The sequence below is a fragment of the Tachysurus fulvidraco genome, chromosome 19 (genome assembly GCF_022655615.1).
Source record: "Tachysurus fulvidraco isolate hzauxx_2018 chromosome 19, HZAU_PFXX_2.0, whole genome shotgun sequence".
NCBI classification, from domain to species: domain Eukaryota; kingdom Metazoa; phylum Chordata; class Actinopteri; order Siluriformes; family Bagridae; genus Tachysurus; species Tachysurus fulvidraco.
The window spans coordinates 8,944,844-8,961,693 of NC_062536.1; the positions used below are offsets into that span (position 1 = coordinate 8,944,844).

The 16,850-nt window shown below is 36.0% G+C and overlaps 1 protein-coding gene across 1 annotated transcript in view; it reads left to right on the forward strand.

Moving 5' to 3' along the window:
* LOC113645880 (copine-8) overlaps window positions 1–16,850 on the forward strand; it is a 103,729-nt gene that overhangs the window by 29,221 nt on the left and 57,658 nt on the right. Inside the window, exons 3-5 of the mRNA XM_027151820.2 lie at window positions 1,353–1,399; window positions 4,937–5,040; window positions 11,818–11,857. Coding sequence (XP_027007621.1) covers window positions 1,353–1,399; window positions 4,937–5,040; window positions 11,818–11,857 — 191 coding nt within the window. The remainder of the gene's footprint in view (window positions 1–1,352; window positions 1,400–4,936; window positions 5,041–11,817; window positions 11,858–16,850) is intronic.

The following is a 16,850-nucleotide window of genomic DNA, read 5'->3' on the forward strand; positions in this document are numbered from 1 at the left end:
GTTTTAGTTAAACTAATGTAAACATTTCTTTATTAAAGAATACTTCTGTGCTTTATTTTATTTCAGTATTACACCTATGAATGCGAGGGTTTCTTTGAGTTGTGGAAATTCCCCGTATGGACATTCTTGTGTAAATAGTTCACTGTTTGTATTGAATACAAGTGGGCATAGGGTTGTACAAGTCAGCCACAGAGTCTCAGATCATGTGATTATATTAGCCAGATTAGGAAAAGGACAAAGAGAGACATCGAGTACATAAGTGAACTGTAGGTGAAACAGGTGCAAGTTCTAACAATAGAACTAAAAGAAGCAGTGAAAGAGCAAGGGAGTTGTTCTCATAGAGAGCATAGATATTACGGCAGATGTTTTGAGAACCTGCTAAACAAGAGCATAAGATTTCTGGTTGTACATTCATGAGACTGGGCATTTGTGCTGAGCCCCAGTCTTGTTAATGCTGATTGCTGCTGCTCCAGTCTCTAAGGATTAACACAACATGCCAGTGGGCAGTCGTTGGCTCACAGTTAAGATGTTTGGCTGATAAAAATACAGATTATTCAGTGCACATTCCATGCATATTTATAGTTCATTCTCAATGCAACATCTGTTGTTCTTCTGTTACACAAATTTGATCAGAGTCAGAAATGGCTCTGGCTTTATGCTTTCACCTAGTTCTTTCATAAAGCTCCTTGGGCAAAAAGGAATTTTAGCTCTCTCAGGCACTTCAGAATCATTTAATTGAATATAGTGGAAAGTTATATACTGGCCAGTGCTAACAGCTTCAAATCGTAAAAGCTGCTCTGATTTATTTATTTATTTATTTATTTATTTATTTATTTATTTATTTATTTGGGATGATTTAATGCATTATTCCATTCTCTCATTTTAATTGTTTTTAAGTCTCTTTATTTTATATGATCACATTATAGTGTTATTCCCCTTTGACTTCTTGTTTATTTAATATAGGAGAAAAAAATCACCTATTAAGCAAGAACAAATGTTCTAATTGAAAATTATTTTTCAGATATTTCAAATATTAATATAAAAATAAATATAAGTTTTTTTAAGAAATGTGTCTGTTCTGAAAGGCCATCAAGCTGATCATTCTTATATTAATTTGCAGCAGTCTGGTGCAATGTTCAAACATGGTAAAGGGGCACATTTAGGCTGCAGCCCATCTGTTGGAATAGACTTTCTTCATGGTGTATTAATTACAGTACAGTATATATGACACGCGAGAAAACGTTTAAGACTGTTCCATATAACTATAATTTTGACTCACTCATTAGATGTTGTTGTGGTCATTTAAACATTTAAACTGTTAATTTTTAACTGTAAATCTGTTCTTCTTGCAGTCTGTGTGCTGTACACCCAAGGCATCGGCAACAAGGAATGGAGGGAGGTCAGTGTTTACTCATGGGCACCATATGCACCGTTAGCTTCTCAACTGAATTATTAACCATGCCAGAAATAGATGAATCTCAATCAATTACTCAAATGAGAATAAATATAAATATTCTTAGCATTATCTAAATGATTAAGATGTCTGAAGAAGTCTGCCACTTCGTAGCCTCCTTTGTAAGTACAACCGATGTCATGACATCTAGAGAATAAAATGATTAAGCTGCAATATCATACATCTATTTGATGAATAATGTGCACTGGGAGTCATACAGCCTTGTGCAAAACAGACTATGTCATTTGAGAAGAGACAATTTCACAAAATTAGTACTGGATTTTCCAGATATAAGATGCTGCTGTAGGGGGCACGGTGGCTTAGTGGTTAGCACGTTTGCCTCACACCTCCAGGGTTGGAAGTTCGATTCCTGCCTCCGTCTTGTGTGTGTGTGGAGTTTGCATGTTCTTCCCCTGCCTTGGGGGTTTCCTCTGGGTACTCCGGTTTCCTCCCCCAGTCCAAAGACATGCATGGTAGTCCGTAGTGTGTCTGTAGTGTTCGTAGTGTGTAATTGCAATTGTCCGTAGTGTATGATTGCATGAGTGAATGAGAGTGTGTGTGTGTGTGTGTGTGTGTGTGTGTGTGTGTGTGTGTGTGTGTGTGTGTGTGCCCTGCGATGGGTTTCCACTCCGTCCAGGCCCGATGATGGCTGAGCACAGGCTCCCCGTGACCTGAGTAGTTCGGATAAGCGGTAGAAAATGAATGAATGAATGAAAAGATGCTGCTGTGAAATGTTTATCACTGTTAACACACGATGTTGTCTTCCGTAATTTCATACTGAGCTACAAAGGGTACCTTAACCAAAGGTTTGCCTAAAACATGAAATATTAGTGGAATGTATTTTTCTCTTCACCAAGCTTGTGATGAAATGTAAACCATTACAAGATTTTGCTGCCTAACAGATTTACAGCTGTTGATTAATAATTAGGTATCATGGCATAATTGTTCACATGGTTAATATCATATCATGGCATGGTTAATTATTCTGTTAGCCAGCTTCAACAATGTATAATTACCTTACTAATTAGGTATGAAAACAGATAGTGATGTGGTCATGCATAGGATTTGCTTTAAATTTGCCCAAGGTACAAATATATAGTCACATTTATATACCACAGATCCTTTTTTAAACAAGTGATAGTTTTGTGGCCTTTTATATGAGAGATGCTATATTGTTATTGTGCACTTTAACTATATGTATTAGACATTATGTTAATATACTGCATCACTTCACCATATTCAGTCATTACCTCTATTTTTGTTATATTTACAGTCAGATCCATAAATATTGGGACATCGACACAATTCTAACATGAGAATTGGATTTGGGGTAAATTTTCGCCTAAAAATACGTTGACCCGCCGGCTTAGCATCTTCAGTACTTTTTTGACCAAAAATTTGCATTTTCTGATCTTCTTTAAAGCTGACAGTCTGCAGTTAAAGCACAACTTTTTCGTTTCATTTCAAATCCATTGTGTTGGTGTATAGAGCCAAAAATGTTAGAATTGTGTCGATGTCCCAATATTTATGGACCTCACTGTATTTCTTTAATTATATAATTATTATTTTAAAAGTAATGGCTTATTATATTTGTGTCTAATGTTTATTCCTTTACTTTATTCTATACCTTATTGTAATTGGCTATATTTATATCAAGGACAGTTACAGGCCACATGTTGTACTGTGTATCATTGTGCATGTGATAATTTTAAATTTGATTTATGTGAAAATTTTAATTTGATATTTAGAATAAAGTAATGACAATAAGATTGAAGTGTAAAATGTTAGTGGAATGTGATCTTTAAACATACTACATTTACATATTAATGACATCTCAACAGGTTTGGTATAAACCATAATATCAATCAGATTGACTTTATTTGAAGACTGATATGTTTTATATTACATTATAAAGACTCTCTGTAGGCATTTATGTGTATATATATAGCAGTATATATATAGCACTATAGCAGTTTTCCATAATAATCAGTATGCAGGTTGTTGTTTTTTTTTTGTTTAGCTCGTTTATCAAGATCACACACACACACACACACACACACACACACACACACACACACACACACACACACACACACACACACTTATGTGTGAATGCTTGGAATTTGATTTGCTATAGTGTGGCCATCACTCAGACCAAATCGAATCAAAACAAAAGCACACACTCATGTTATACAGTAACATTATAATACTACACATGTCAAGACAGAAAATAAGATTTGCACTTACACCAGACTAGCAAATGTGTACACCGGTTAAAAATAACAATAAGATTTACTAAGGATAATGACACAATGCAAAAAAATGACCAGGAATTGGTAAAAACAGTAAGAAGACTACTGACCAAAGCAAAATAAGGCAATACAAAGAGCCATGAACCAAAACACAGACTTAAACATGAATGTCAAAAGGCTAAGTAGTGAAAGCAAAGAAATAACTCATGAAAGAGAAGATAAGGAGTGCATATACACAGAGATAATGAGACATAAATCAACTTAATTCATAAGGCACTCACCTGGAGAAGATGCAGTTGGAATGTGGGCATGGTCTATTCAATTCCTGGAAATGTGGCAACTGTGAAATACAATACAACTGCAACTTATTTACTATGAAAGCTAATTGTACAGTAAAGAGCATGGGATACAGGTGGGGCAAAAAAAATTGTAGACTGCTTGTGAGTAAGAGATATTATCTAATTGTAGATAAGAGGCAGCTTTTGTCAGTGTTGCAGAAAACCTATGTTCCATGCTTTTTGCTAGATGATGTGGGAGGATGACAGTGCCACTCCAGCATTTATCTGGACTGTTAGGCCATAGTAAGTGCACCACCTACAAAAAAAGCAAAAACTAAATGCCACAGCAATTTTCTATGCATGTACCATGATTTACAAGAATAACAATTCAAATGACAGGCTAGGAATTGGCATTTTTACTGACTAAACTGTTTTGCAGTGCTTTTTATATATAGTCAGCAGCCTGAATTGTGTCACTGTGCAATCACATATGCACAACTAAAATAACTACTTGCCATTATTAGGTGGGCCTCTTCAGTTACATTGCTAGTGTGTTGTCAAACGACACTAGGTCAGAAATGACCAATTTTAGCCTTCAACACCCAACATGTCTGCATCTGAGGAACCTATTTTGCTAGTGCTTCACTTTTTCTTACAAAAGGCATGTTAATTTGTCTGCACTATTTCTTGGAGAAGAAAAATACCATCAACATGTTCATTGCTCCTCAAAGACATACTGACTTCTTGCATACTGTTTTAATATTTATACAGCTCTATCGGTTTAGATTCTGTCCTCATCTCTTGGAAGATGAAACTCTTGTGATAAAGTACATTGAGATACATTAACCAAAAAATACTCTTCATTCTAGGAGATCTTATAGTAAAGAATGATTTTTAATGGGTTCAGCAAAATGACTTAGGTCACTGACTGTTATTTTATTATTGTTTTTCAGTTTGGGAGGACAGAAGTCATAGATAACACGCTAAACCCAGACTTTGTGCGCAAGTTCATTCTGGACTACTTCTTCGAAGAGAGACAGAACCTTCGGTTTGATCTGTAAGTACAGTTTGTGTGTGTGTGTGTGTGTGTGTGTGTGTGTGTGTGTGTGTGTGTGTGTGTGTGTGTGTGTGTGTGTGTTTGGTCTTGGGTCATGGGCAGGATGCAGTCATTGCAATCTCATAAATTTGGTGATAAACCTGCCCATGGACCACACAGAAGCCCAAATACCATATCTCCATCTATTCATTTGTACACTTCACTAGCTCCGCCTTGAGGCTGGATGATCTAAAGGATTTCCTTGAGGTTGGATCATCTAAATTTACATATAATGCTGCTAAATGTTGCTGTAGATTAATGATAAGACCAAATATATATGAAATACATTTTGTATTGTGGCACATGGTTCAGTAGTTGTTAAAAAAGAGACTAACTGTCTAACTTTCTGAATGGAAGAGTAATAGATTTGTGGAAAAAAAACAAATAGTGTAGAGAAAGACATTTGTTCATTGGTCATATCCAAAGTTGAATAAACATGAGTCATTGCAGAGTCTGTTCCAGAGCTCATCAGTGTAAAACTTTGGATAGGTATCAAATTTTGAGAGAGCATTCAGCTTGCAGAAATATACACATAAATAGACTTTCTAAATGACTTTTCTTTTGTGATTAAGCAAGCAGTATGGCTGACTGTTGGCAGTCTTAATGAGGTTTGTGCTCTCATTGAGAATTGGAGAAAACCTATCTGAAAACTTGGCAATAGCTGCTGTCTGGGATGGGGATAGCATGTCCAAGTGGAATTGGTTTTTGAACAACTAGTCATCTCTTTCTGCTTTTGCCATTGCCAGATCAACATGGTGACAGGACCTTCTGACAGGACAGAAATAGCGATTCATGCTGCCTGTGCTTTAATAGCCATTTTTTGTACAGAAAATTTCAGATGAACATTAGCTCCATGAAATGGCACTCAAATCTTATAGCCAGTATTATAAATGTCAACAATATTCATACCTGTTGCTTTTTTTTTATTTTTTTTTTATCAGTCATGGTCCTTTGCATTCAAGCAACAGGGAATTACCTGCAAAATATCAGAGTGGTAAATGTTTGCGTATGATGTAATAAGTCAGAGATTCAGTGTTTTATTCCATACAGATGCACAAGTAACTGAGTCACAAGAGCACACAGCTATAAATAGCTGAAGGGAAAAGAAGTCTAATATGGCCTGGTCAGACTGAGAGTGTAAATGGGGAGCTGTTAGTTTGGGTATGTGAGAGAGTGTGTGGGTTGGTGTCTTCCCCTGGAGGCTCAGCTGAGTATGTGGGTGGACAGCACACTCCAATCTGCTGTGATTGCTGCACTGACTGTGTGATCCTACAGATTCTTTTCCTCTGTGTATCTGTCTCTCAAGTCTTGTATTACACCTGTATAGGTGAAAATATGTTTCCATCAATGACAAAAATCTCTGCGCTTGTGTGCCTAGATGTACAGTTCATGGAATAAATAGCTGTAGCTCAGCTTTGTTAATGCTAATGCTATACTACAAGTTACATGGTTAAAGTAGTAGAACTACACCAATCAGCTGTAATATTAAAACCACCTGCCTTGTATTGCGGGGGTCTTGCCTGTGCTACCAAATCATCTCTGACACGTCGAGGTATGGACTACACAACACCTCTGAAGGTGTGCTTTGGTATCTGGCACCAATACATTAGCAGAAGATAGATTCTACACATTCCACAGCCTAACCTTCACCTGTTGTCTTTTCTTAGACCACTTTTTGCAGATACTAACTACTTCATACACTCTACCCCATGCACCCAGTTGTGTAGCCATTGCAGTTTGGCCCTTGTCAGAGTAACTCAGTATTACACTAACTCATTTTTTACGTTTCCAACAAATGAAGTTTGAGAACTAAATGTTCACTTGCTGTGTAATATATCCCACTGCTTGACAAGTGCTATTTTAATGAGGTAATCAATGTTATTCACTTCACCTGTCAGCGTTTTTAATGCTATGGCTGTTCGGTATGTAGATGAATGAACGTGAGCATTGACTTGAATTAAGTAACAAAGTAGAAATTAACTACAAAATCTATAATTACACATGCACCTTATAATAGAATACTCATTTTAAATTTAGTTGTGATGTGTGTGTGTGTGTGTGTGTAAGAGAGACATTTCTTTCTTCTTTTTTCACGGCAGCTTGTCTTAGAAGTGATTAAGGATGTTCCCCCAGATACACATATTTCTGTTTAATTTAACGGTCAGTGGTGAATTGAGCTTGCTGCTTAGTCAAAGGGGTTATAGTTTGGAAATTTATTTTCTTTTTTAGTGTGTTATCCACTACTGGTTCAGGCTGCATTACATTCTCAGCCCTAATGTTTTGTATGGAATTTTCCCGTGTGTTTAAGTTGGTAGCTACAGGGGTTTGAGGCGATGCCGTGGTTAGTTGGATGTTTGCAGTTTGGCTGTTGGTTTGATTAAATGCCAGCATCTCTGTAGCTCTATGTGACCCTTGGTGTCCAGTCTGGGCCTGCTGCGTCACTGAATCACCCCTTTCATAGTGGAGAAGCAATAGTACCTTTCAGAGGGAGTTTGTTTCGAATAAATCGTGGGCACAGGAAATCTGATATTTCTAGGTGAGAGTTATATGAAATACAAATATCAGGTGTTCTTGTTAGAATGAGTTTTCAAACATTTGGCTTTTGTGACATTTATTTTTATCCAATTTTCTACCAGTTCAATCAGAGTCAGTTCCCACAGTTTAGAAAGCTTTGTACAGACAGATTAGAAATTATTATTCAGGGCCTAAATACACACTATTAATGTGGTATTCTCAACACTATGAATTTGTTCCTTTATTTAAAGGAACAGTGTAAATGCTTAAAGCATCTTTAAAGAACATAGTTAGATCTAGAAAAAAGATGGCTTCTAATTAAATGTTGCCATTTTATATAATGGTGCACACATTTAACATTAAATGGAATTGGGATGGAATTGAGACATGGATAAACAGAAACTTAAAATGAAGGAACCTCAGGATACAGAGCCAAGAAAATGAGGTTAGAAAATGTACCTTAGCTTTTAACACACCCTTGTTTATGTCTCCTCATGAATTGGAAGTGTGTATCACCTACATGAGTCACTACTAAGTTGCCATTTCTGTCTTAAAGAGAATAGTGTGTAGTGGATTTTCTAGTAGAAACAACACTGTTGGAGTTATTTCTATGAGCTGTGTATAGCATCATTACAGCTTGGCAACTAGCTATTAGACTGAAGTGACTAAAGTTGCATTAGCTTTCGTTGTATAGCTAAAATATGGCTGTATAAAGTTTAATCTATCAAAATGTTTTGTAAACAGTTTGTTAATTATAAAACAGAAATCAGAAACAAACACTCTGAATTAATCCATAAATGCAGACATTGTTCATTCGAGACAAGAGCAATAGTGCACCTCCTTCAAAAGCTTTGACTTGGAATTTGCTTCAAGTCATGAGACTAGAGAGACTGGTGTGGATGATGCTTATGATCAAAGTAATTGTGAAGTCTATTAAGGAATTGATTAAATTGTCAGAAGTTAGCATGATGTGGACTGAGTTCTTTCAGGATAATTTTAGATCATGTTGAGGCTCTGGATCCTGACTAGGATAATAAAGCAGTTGATGAAGATGAATGATGGTTGAAGGTTGAAGACCTATTTATTCATGAAACACTTCAACTAGTACTTCCTCCCCTTTGTTGTATATACAGTATGTGTATATATATATATATATATATATATATATATATATATATATATATATATATATATAAAAAAACAAAAAAACAACAGAGTTAATGTACCGTATCCAGTGATATAGACTTAAGTACTTTTGTACGACAAAAAAAAAAACCCATGGCTGTGGCTAGTTCACATCCCACAGTAGCACTGAATGTATTAATTGGCAGTCTATTCAATCTGTATTGGAGTCAGGCATGTGGTTTTATCTGCTTTTCTGTGCAAATGTGCTCTATTCTATCTCTCTTCATTAGTGCAATATTTATAAAGTTAAGTGTGTGTGCATGGATGGAGCACAAGAGATGTGTTTACACACACTAGCTTCTTAACTACTTCTTTTTTTAGCCTCATTACCACAAAGCACTCAGAAATTTATTCAAGCAATAGCTGACCTGCGCTAACATTTAGCCTCAGCACTGAATGTGTGTTGCGGTCCATAACTTGTCTTTAGTTTTGAATGCTCTTTTATATATAAGTTGCAGTTTCACAAGTTGGAATATAAAGAACACAACATTAGTTAAATTGCTATTATTCTGATTTTCATTTTGATTTAATTCTTATTTTTATTACGACTATAAGGAGTGTATTCTAAAATTTTAAGAAAACATGATTCAGATGCATTTAACAAGTCTCTAATTACTTGTTTCAATTATGTACTAACATGAACTAATTATTTTATTTAATCTTTTATCCAGGGCTTTGAAAATATAAGATCATATCATATTAGATTTACAAAAACGGTGTATTCCAAATGACACTGAAAATGCACGAATACAGACACAGATAAAGCTGAAGAGATCCCTTTTTATAGCCCCCTTTGAAAACAGGCTGTATATATTTCTGGTATTTGGCAGGTGCTCTTATGTGACGTACATTTTGCTCTCCTTTTGTACAACTAAGGGTTACAGATGCCTTGCCACACGTATTTCATTACTTTTGTGGTAATGTCTGACGTTTACCATGGAATCTGTAACTTTTTTTGTGGAAAAAATGCCTTGGGTACCTTGTTTCAAGGCATTCTAGTGTGGTATAGAAAGCCTGCAGGAAGACTCAGCTCGATTTGCACCAGTTCTCATTAATATTCAATGAGCTATGCTGCTTGGCTCCGATTGGCTAACCGCTTAGATATGAGAGCATGACTATTCATTCACCCAGCACAGTAAGTAGCCTAGGCTAGAGGAACTTTGTTTACAATCACCTGGAACTGCGGCAGAATGGCTTCTTCAGGTATATTGACGTTCAGCCATCCTTGCTGTATAGGAAACTCACTGAGCTACACTAATTCTGTGGGCGGGGTCTCATGTGGGAGAGCTCATGAATAGTAATGAGCTCGATCAATTCCACGTCAAACTGAGCAGCTTTTCTAACTGACCTGGTTTCTCCACTTATTTCTTTTCAGTGGCTAGAGCTGACAGGGGAAGTAGCAGTTCATTTTCACATTCCCTACACAACACAAACACATATGGACCTAACACATATCAAAAAATACAAGAAAAATGGTTTTGTGTGCAAGGGCACCTTTAAGGGATTTGCTCAGGGGCTCAGCATTGGCAGCTTGGTGGACCTGGTATTTGAACTCACAACCTTCTGAGCTCACAGCACCTTAACCACTAGGCTACCATAAGTGCCCACCTGGCTGGCTTAAATAATCACAGATTGTAACAGGTGGCAAAAAAATACCCTACTGTATAATAACCTCTATACCACAGGCTGAAAACCATAGAACAGGTTTAATTTAATGCTCTAATAGGATGTTGTTTCTATAGTAACAAATACTACAAGGACTTGTATGGCTGAAGCTTCATATACTGTAACCGACACCTAATAAAAAGTGGATTAAATATGTGTTGATCTTAATCTAAGAAAAGTAAGCATCAATTCTGCATGTAAAACACTGTTGGAGAGAGAGGTCAGAGAAGAATAGCCTGATAGAAAGTCTACATTAAATCAAATAGCCAATCTTTGCTGGAGAATTAAAGACCAAGCAATGTGATTCAACTCCAGTTTTAGTGAGTCTGTGCCCACTCTAATCTCACATTCCTGTGGAGTAGGGGTTGGAGTGGACCTCGATGAGTTTTTTTTCCACCAAGGTAGGATGTGTTATTATTTGTCATGTTGTCATGTCATACCGACCCGCAGAATTCCCAGTCAGTGGATGTTTTTGTTTATTTGCACCATTGTGCATAATCTCCTAAGATGAAAAACACATGATATCAGCTTTCTGAAATACTCACAACAACCGAGAAACAACTTTCACGTGAACCTTCAATGAATGTCTTGACCTGTATTTTGCTGCTGTGATGTACTGTAGCCCACATAAGCAAATACATATCACAGTTGTATGCACTTTTGCAATGCGACCAAAAAAGACAGTATAGAAAAAGGGCAAAAATCTCTGAAAAACAAGTAAAAATCACTTTGTATCTCAATCGGAGACACAATGTGCAAGAGTCTGTGCAGATGAAAGTGAACAGCAGGCTTTTATCTCAGAATGGGATGTGGAGCATCTAAATAATACCAATAAGCTTGTATTTCATAGTTTACAAACCTGGCATGCCATCTAAACACACTATTTTTTGCAGCCTTTAATCTTGCTGCATTGTATTTTCTTGCTCACAATCATTTTCAAACCAGCAGTTTTTGAACCATGAAAGATTAGTACTTAATTTATGTCCACATGGACTCAGTCAGAAAACAGAGTGACTTTTCCATGTTCTCAAGTGTGAAATTTCTTGCAGTAGTTTCAAACTAAATCATAAAGCCTGACGAGGTCAGAGGAACTTGTCTTAAGATGATGAGGCATGACATAATCGTGTATGAATCATAAACTGATTAGTGATATGTCTAAAAATAAAGCTGAAAAAAAAAGATGAAGTGGACAACCTCTGTACGAACACAAAAGACTAATTAGCTAATACAGATGGTGTCAGACTTCATTGTTCAGGTTATACTGTGTAAAGTTTTAGAAGAGGTTGCTTTATTTTTAGCATAACTATCATAGTCACTATGTAATCTGAAAGTCTTAATTGATGGCTGAAATTCGTTCTTTCTTTCATTCTGCAGGTACGATGTGGACTCAAAGAGCACCAATCTTTCCAAACATGTGAGTATACCATGGGTTCTCTTTTTAATTTTAAGCTGCTTTGACGCTTCACCTTTAAATGAGGTGACAATAAAACTACACACACTCATGTTCTTGGAAATATTAATACGCAGAATTCTTGGTGAAGTGATGGTGTTTTTTCTTTTCCAAGCTTTGATTAAAGGGAGCAGTATCCATCTGTATCCATCTGTGTGACTTCCTCATAAAATAGTAAAACATTTTGCAGGACCTTTACATTATATTTAATGCTGTATTCAAAAAAGGTAGTAATTTATCATATTACTTTTCATAAACTGTTGTACACTGTACACTTTTGGGTATTTATTTTTATTTAATGGTTTCACTGGTTGCATAAGGCTAAAAGAGTATATCTACACAAACCACACATTTAATGACAAATAAAAAAATTATACTTTATAAAATGATCATAGATCAGATAAAATATTCATTCTAACCCTAATCCTATGAATGTTATGGATGACTTCTAGAAATGGGAATGTCTGACACTGTTGTCAGGGCAATTGGAGATATTATGTTGCTACACAATGTTTCCTACATCATATTCAGTTTTTAAGTATTGATGTTGTGTCTTTTGACAGAACATTGGGCTTACTAATGGGCTTACTAACAAATTAAGCTCCAGTGCTTCTTCTCGGCACAATCTAATAATGTAAACAATATTCAGTAATATTAGTTTAGACGTGTGCGTAGAGTTCGGATAAGCGGTAGAAAATGAATGAATGAACGAATGTGTGTGTAGTAAAAAATGTTTTAATTTCTAAAGGCTGAAATCTGTAGTCTGTCGAGCATTTTTTTCAGGTTTTCCTTTTTTTTTTTTTTGATCTTGACAAGTTTAGTTACTTTTGCAGTAAACATAGCCACTTACTAAATTAGCACAATACACTAGTGACTACATCAATGACCTGTAAAGTGGGGATGTGAACATGACATTACCTTGTGAAATATTTATTTTATAAGAATGGCCTGGGAAACATTTATGAGTATTTAACAATATTTGTGTATGTGCTTGCATCTTAGAGAGTCTGTGACTTCATGTAATCAAAGAACACCAAATGTCTGTGACAAAAATTATCCATAGACTGTAGCTATGCAAGGGTTGTTTACACTGAAATACTGGATGTAAATATGAGTGTATTAATTCACTTAACATCAGGTAACATGAGCTTATATGATATGATAGCTAGATATTGCACTTGTTATCATGACGGATGCAAATGCATTTGTGTAATAATAAATATCTTTATAAAAGAAAATAATTTTGGGAAGAGAAGTGCTATATAGCAACTTACCTGTTTTTAAAAATAATGTTTCAGTCTATATCTAAAGATTAAGACTTTGGTTGTGTCCTGAACACTAATTAGAAGTCTATTCCACGGCAGGGGATCTTTGTATAAAAAAGCTCTGCACCCTGCTGTAGTTTCTGGAGAATCTGCACTTTTTTGACCGAGGCAGATTATAATAGACTAAAAGTTACTGTGGGAGGATATTATGTGGTTCTTTAATAAGAACATGTAATTAATATGCAATAAATTGCATATTTTTTTTAGCTTGTAAAAAGGTCTCTATCAGTAATGATCTGGCCTGGTAAGAGTAATTAATCAGAGTATGCCAATTTAGAGGTATTAAAAGCATGGATTATTTCTTATGAATCATTTAATGGCATTTCATAGTATAAAAATGTTTCAGACATAAAAATATTATCTATATAATCTTTAAATGAGAGAATGCTTGTAGCATATTCAGACCTAATTGTTCACAGATGTAGCAATAAATAAAGGGCAAACATTGTGGCCATAGAAAATAACCTAAAATAACACTAACCTTTAGTTGTACAGGTATGTCTATAGGAAGTCACTATTAACATTTACATACATGAGGGCAGTCAAAGGTCCTGAGCCAGGACCTGATTCCTGATCGTAATCTGTGGTAAGAAAGCTTCATTGAGATCAATAGTATAAGCAAGGAGACAGAGGCCAGTAATGGGTAATTTACTACTTTAACCAGTGCTTAATTACTACTTTGATGAGGTCTAAATCGTGACTAAAATATTTCAGCGTAGCTACTAAGCTACAACTTTTTGTAATAATTTGGAGCTAAAGGGTAAATCTGATCTTGGAGAACATACATACAAATTTAAGACTAGATTTGATAATCTGTGGCTTAATAGCCATAAATTTTAAAAGTCATATAGGAGGTTTTTATCATTTTTACATGCAGTTGAGTAGCCTCTAGTTGTATTTCCTTAAAAATAAATATCATTCAATGAGGTTGGTAAAAGTAAGGACCGACGAGCCAGGTGTGAGCGTGGGGTTTTGATTTGTCAGGGGTTATTTCTCAAAACCCTTCACATTCATGCACAATGCAGCAATTCTTTGCTTTTCTTTGCCATTCTGACATTCTCATACTCTGCATGACAAAAATGGCAAAAATAGCGCATCTTTAGGTATGCACTGGTGAACAGTCATTTGATAGATCGTGCTCCTATTTATCCGAGACCCCACCCTCCATTCACTAAACTATGCCCCTACTGTCACACATAAGTAGTACACATAAATAAAAGTTTATTTATGATTATTTGATAAAGATTATGTTGAGGTTAATTAAGTATGTTTGATTGATTTAAAGGATTCTGTTAGCTCCACTGATATGGTCATATTGGACAGGGTAATTTGGGTATCAGATTGTCCGAAGTTACATTTATACAAAAATAATTCCGATAGTATCTGCGTCTTATTCCTAGTTATCTTTGCTACTGTGATAGACTTTGGTCTATGATCTTTGTGATTTTTCTGTTGAGCTGGCTTTCCTTCTAGGGAGTTTGGGAGACTACCTGTTTAGTCTGACACTAGTCTGATTCTGATTTGTGAGAGTGAGTCATTTTACAAGGTTTGAGCTTTATTTTCAATGTTTTGGTTTAACTCAGGGAACAGACAGTCTCAGTAGAGTGAATCCTAGCTGATGCCTCCAGGCAATTATCAGACTGTCAGCTTAATCAGTTAGTTTGTCAGTTTGTCTGCTGCATGGCCCAGCCCTGGAATGTTAATAATTATTAGGTCTGAAATAAGATTATGAGGTTTATTAAAAAAAACCCGAGATACATACCACCCTGACATAAAAGGCCAGATTTTCTCGTAAAAGTTGCCCAGTTTTCAAGAAAAGCTATGCTGATATCACACGATCATTGTCATATCAGCTCAGCATCTACAACCTGTTGTTAGTTATATCATCCTACTTATACTGAGAAGGAGTATAACATGTCATTTAACATTACCTTCACAAATTTACATGCCTTAGTTACTAGTGACTAGGGGTGAAAGCCTTATTGTTTCTGGCAAAAGGTATATATCATTAGCTACTGTCTGTACTATTGTTGAAAGCCTGTGTTTGCCTCATACTTTAATAATTATGTTCAGTATCCCGTGTCCCGGTTCCCAACACTCAGTTACACTGTTACCTACAGCTGATTATGACCCCTTAGACCTATCTTATTTCACATTTTGTAGCATAGATTGACCAATATTAAGTATACTTTTAGCAGGCTTTTTAGTTGGTGCCTCACTTAAAGTATAATAATTAGTTTTAGAAGATCTGATAATCTTTTATCATTGCATAGTCTTTTGATAATCTATCATTGCACACCTAAATTTACTCACAAATATATATTTATCTCTTTTTTTTTCTTTATTTATGACCCAGGTTTGTCTGATAATTTGAAAAAAATCTCTTTTGCCCTGGCATATATAAGATGATGCCATACATGATGTTTCAGATTTGGCCTCCGTAGATATAGCTTATTGAGTTATAACTGATTGAGAAATATTGATTGGTCTCTCATTCCTCTGTTTGTGATCGGGCTTTGTGTTATTTGTTTGCCTTGGCTGTACGACTCTTCTGTATTCACTGGTTTGAAAGTGAGGCTTTTCGACATCTCCTGTGGAGAAACTAAATCATCCACTAAGACAAATCGATGGCAGATATTTGAAATAAGGTCACTTAATGCAGTGGTTAGTTAATAAGCAGCAGTATTACATTTGTGCTTATGATTAACAGCAACTCTTGAGGCTCTTTACTGAATATATTATATTATTGTATTTTGTCCTTCAAGAACAAATCCATTTTAATCCCAACTAAGGCAGTAGATAATAATTAAAATGTCTAATTTAAAAAATAACACCGTGAAAGTACGGGTGTGGCACACAAGTTAAAGCCAGAAAATAAAGGGGGAAAACAGTTTCTAACAAGAGGCAATCAGGATTTTGACTGACAGACTTCCACTGCCTTCTACACCCTGACACATGCACCTTTCTCAATGCAAATAAAAAAACACTGTCTCACTCACACATGCATGTCTTCAACATTACACTATCTCACTTCATACAGCTGAGCAACCGAGGGCCTTGCTCAAGGAGTAAGTGGCAGCAGTGGCAGCTTGGTGGATGTGAAATTTGAACACACAACCTTCCAATTGGTAGCCCTCCACTTTAAACACTAAGCTACCACATCCCTCACCAGCCACTTTTGCACAGATCAAAATCATTATCCAATCCTTTATCTCAGTGCTGATTCAGAAACATTGCTCCTGAGCCTCTACTCTAGTAGTGTCTACCCTCGGAGGCACAGACACATACACAGATAACACTGTAGAGTAATTGAAAACATTCCCAGTGACTATTTGTTCACTCAAGTCCCATGACTATAAACAGCTGTCTCCCAAATGATCTCACAAATCACATATAAGCATTTCTCGTTGCTTCTCTTACTTTCTTTGCCATTACAAGTGATACACACACACACACACACACACACACACACACACACACACACACACACACACACACACACACACACACACACACACACACACACACACACACACAGAGAGACACAAACAATCAATAGCACCCTTCCAAGTGAAACTAGTAGAAACAAACCCCCTGCATCCAGTCAGTAGCCTCCCAGGGATTTCAGTCCA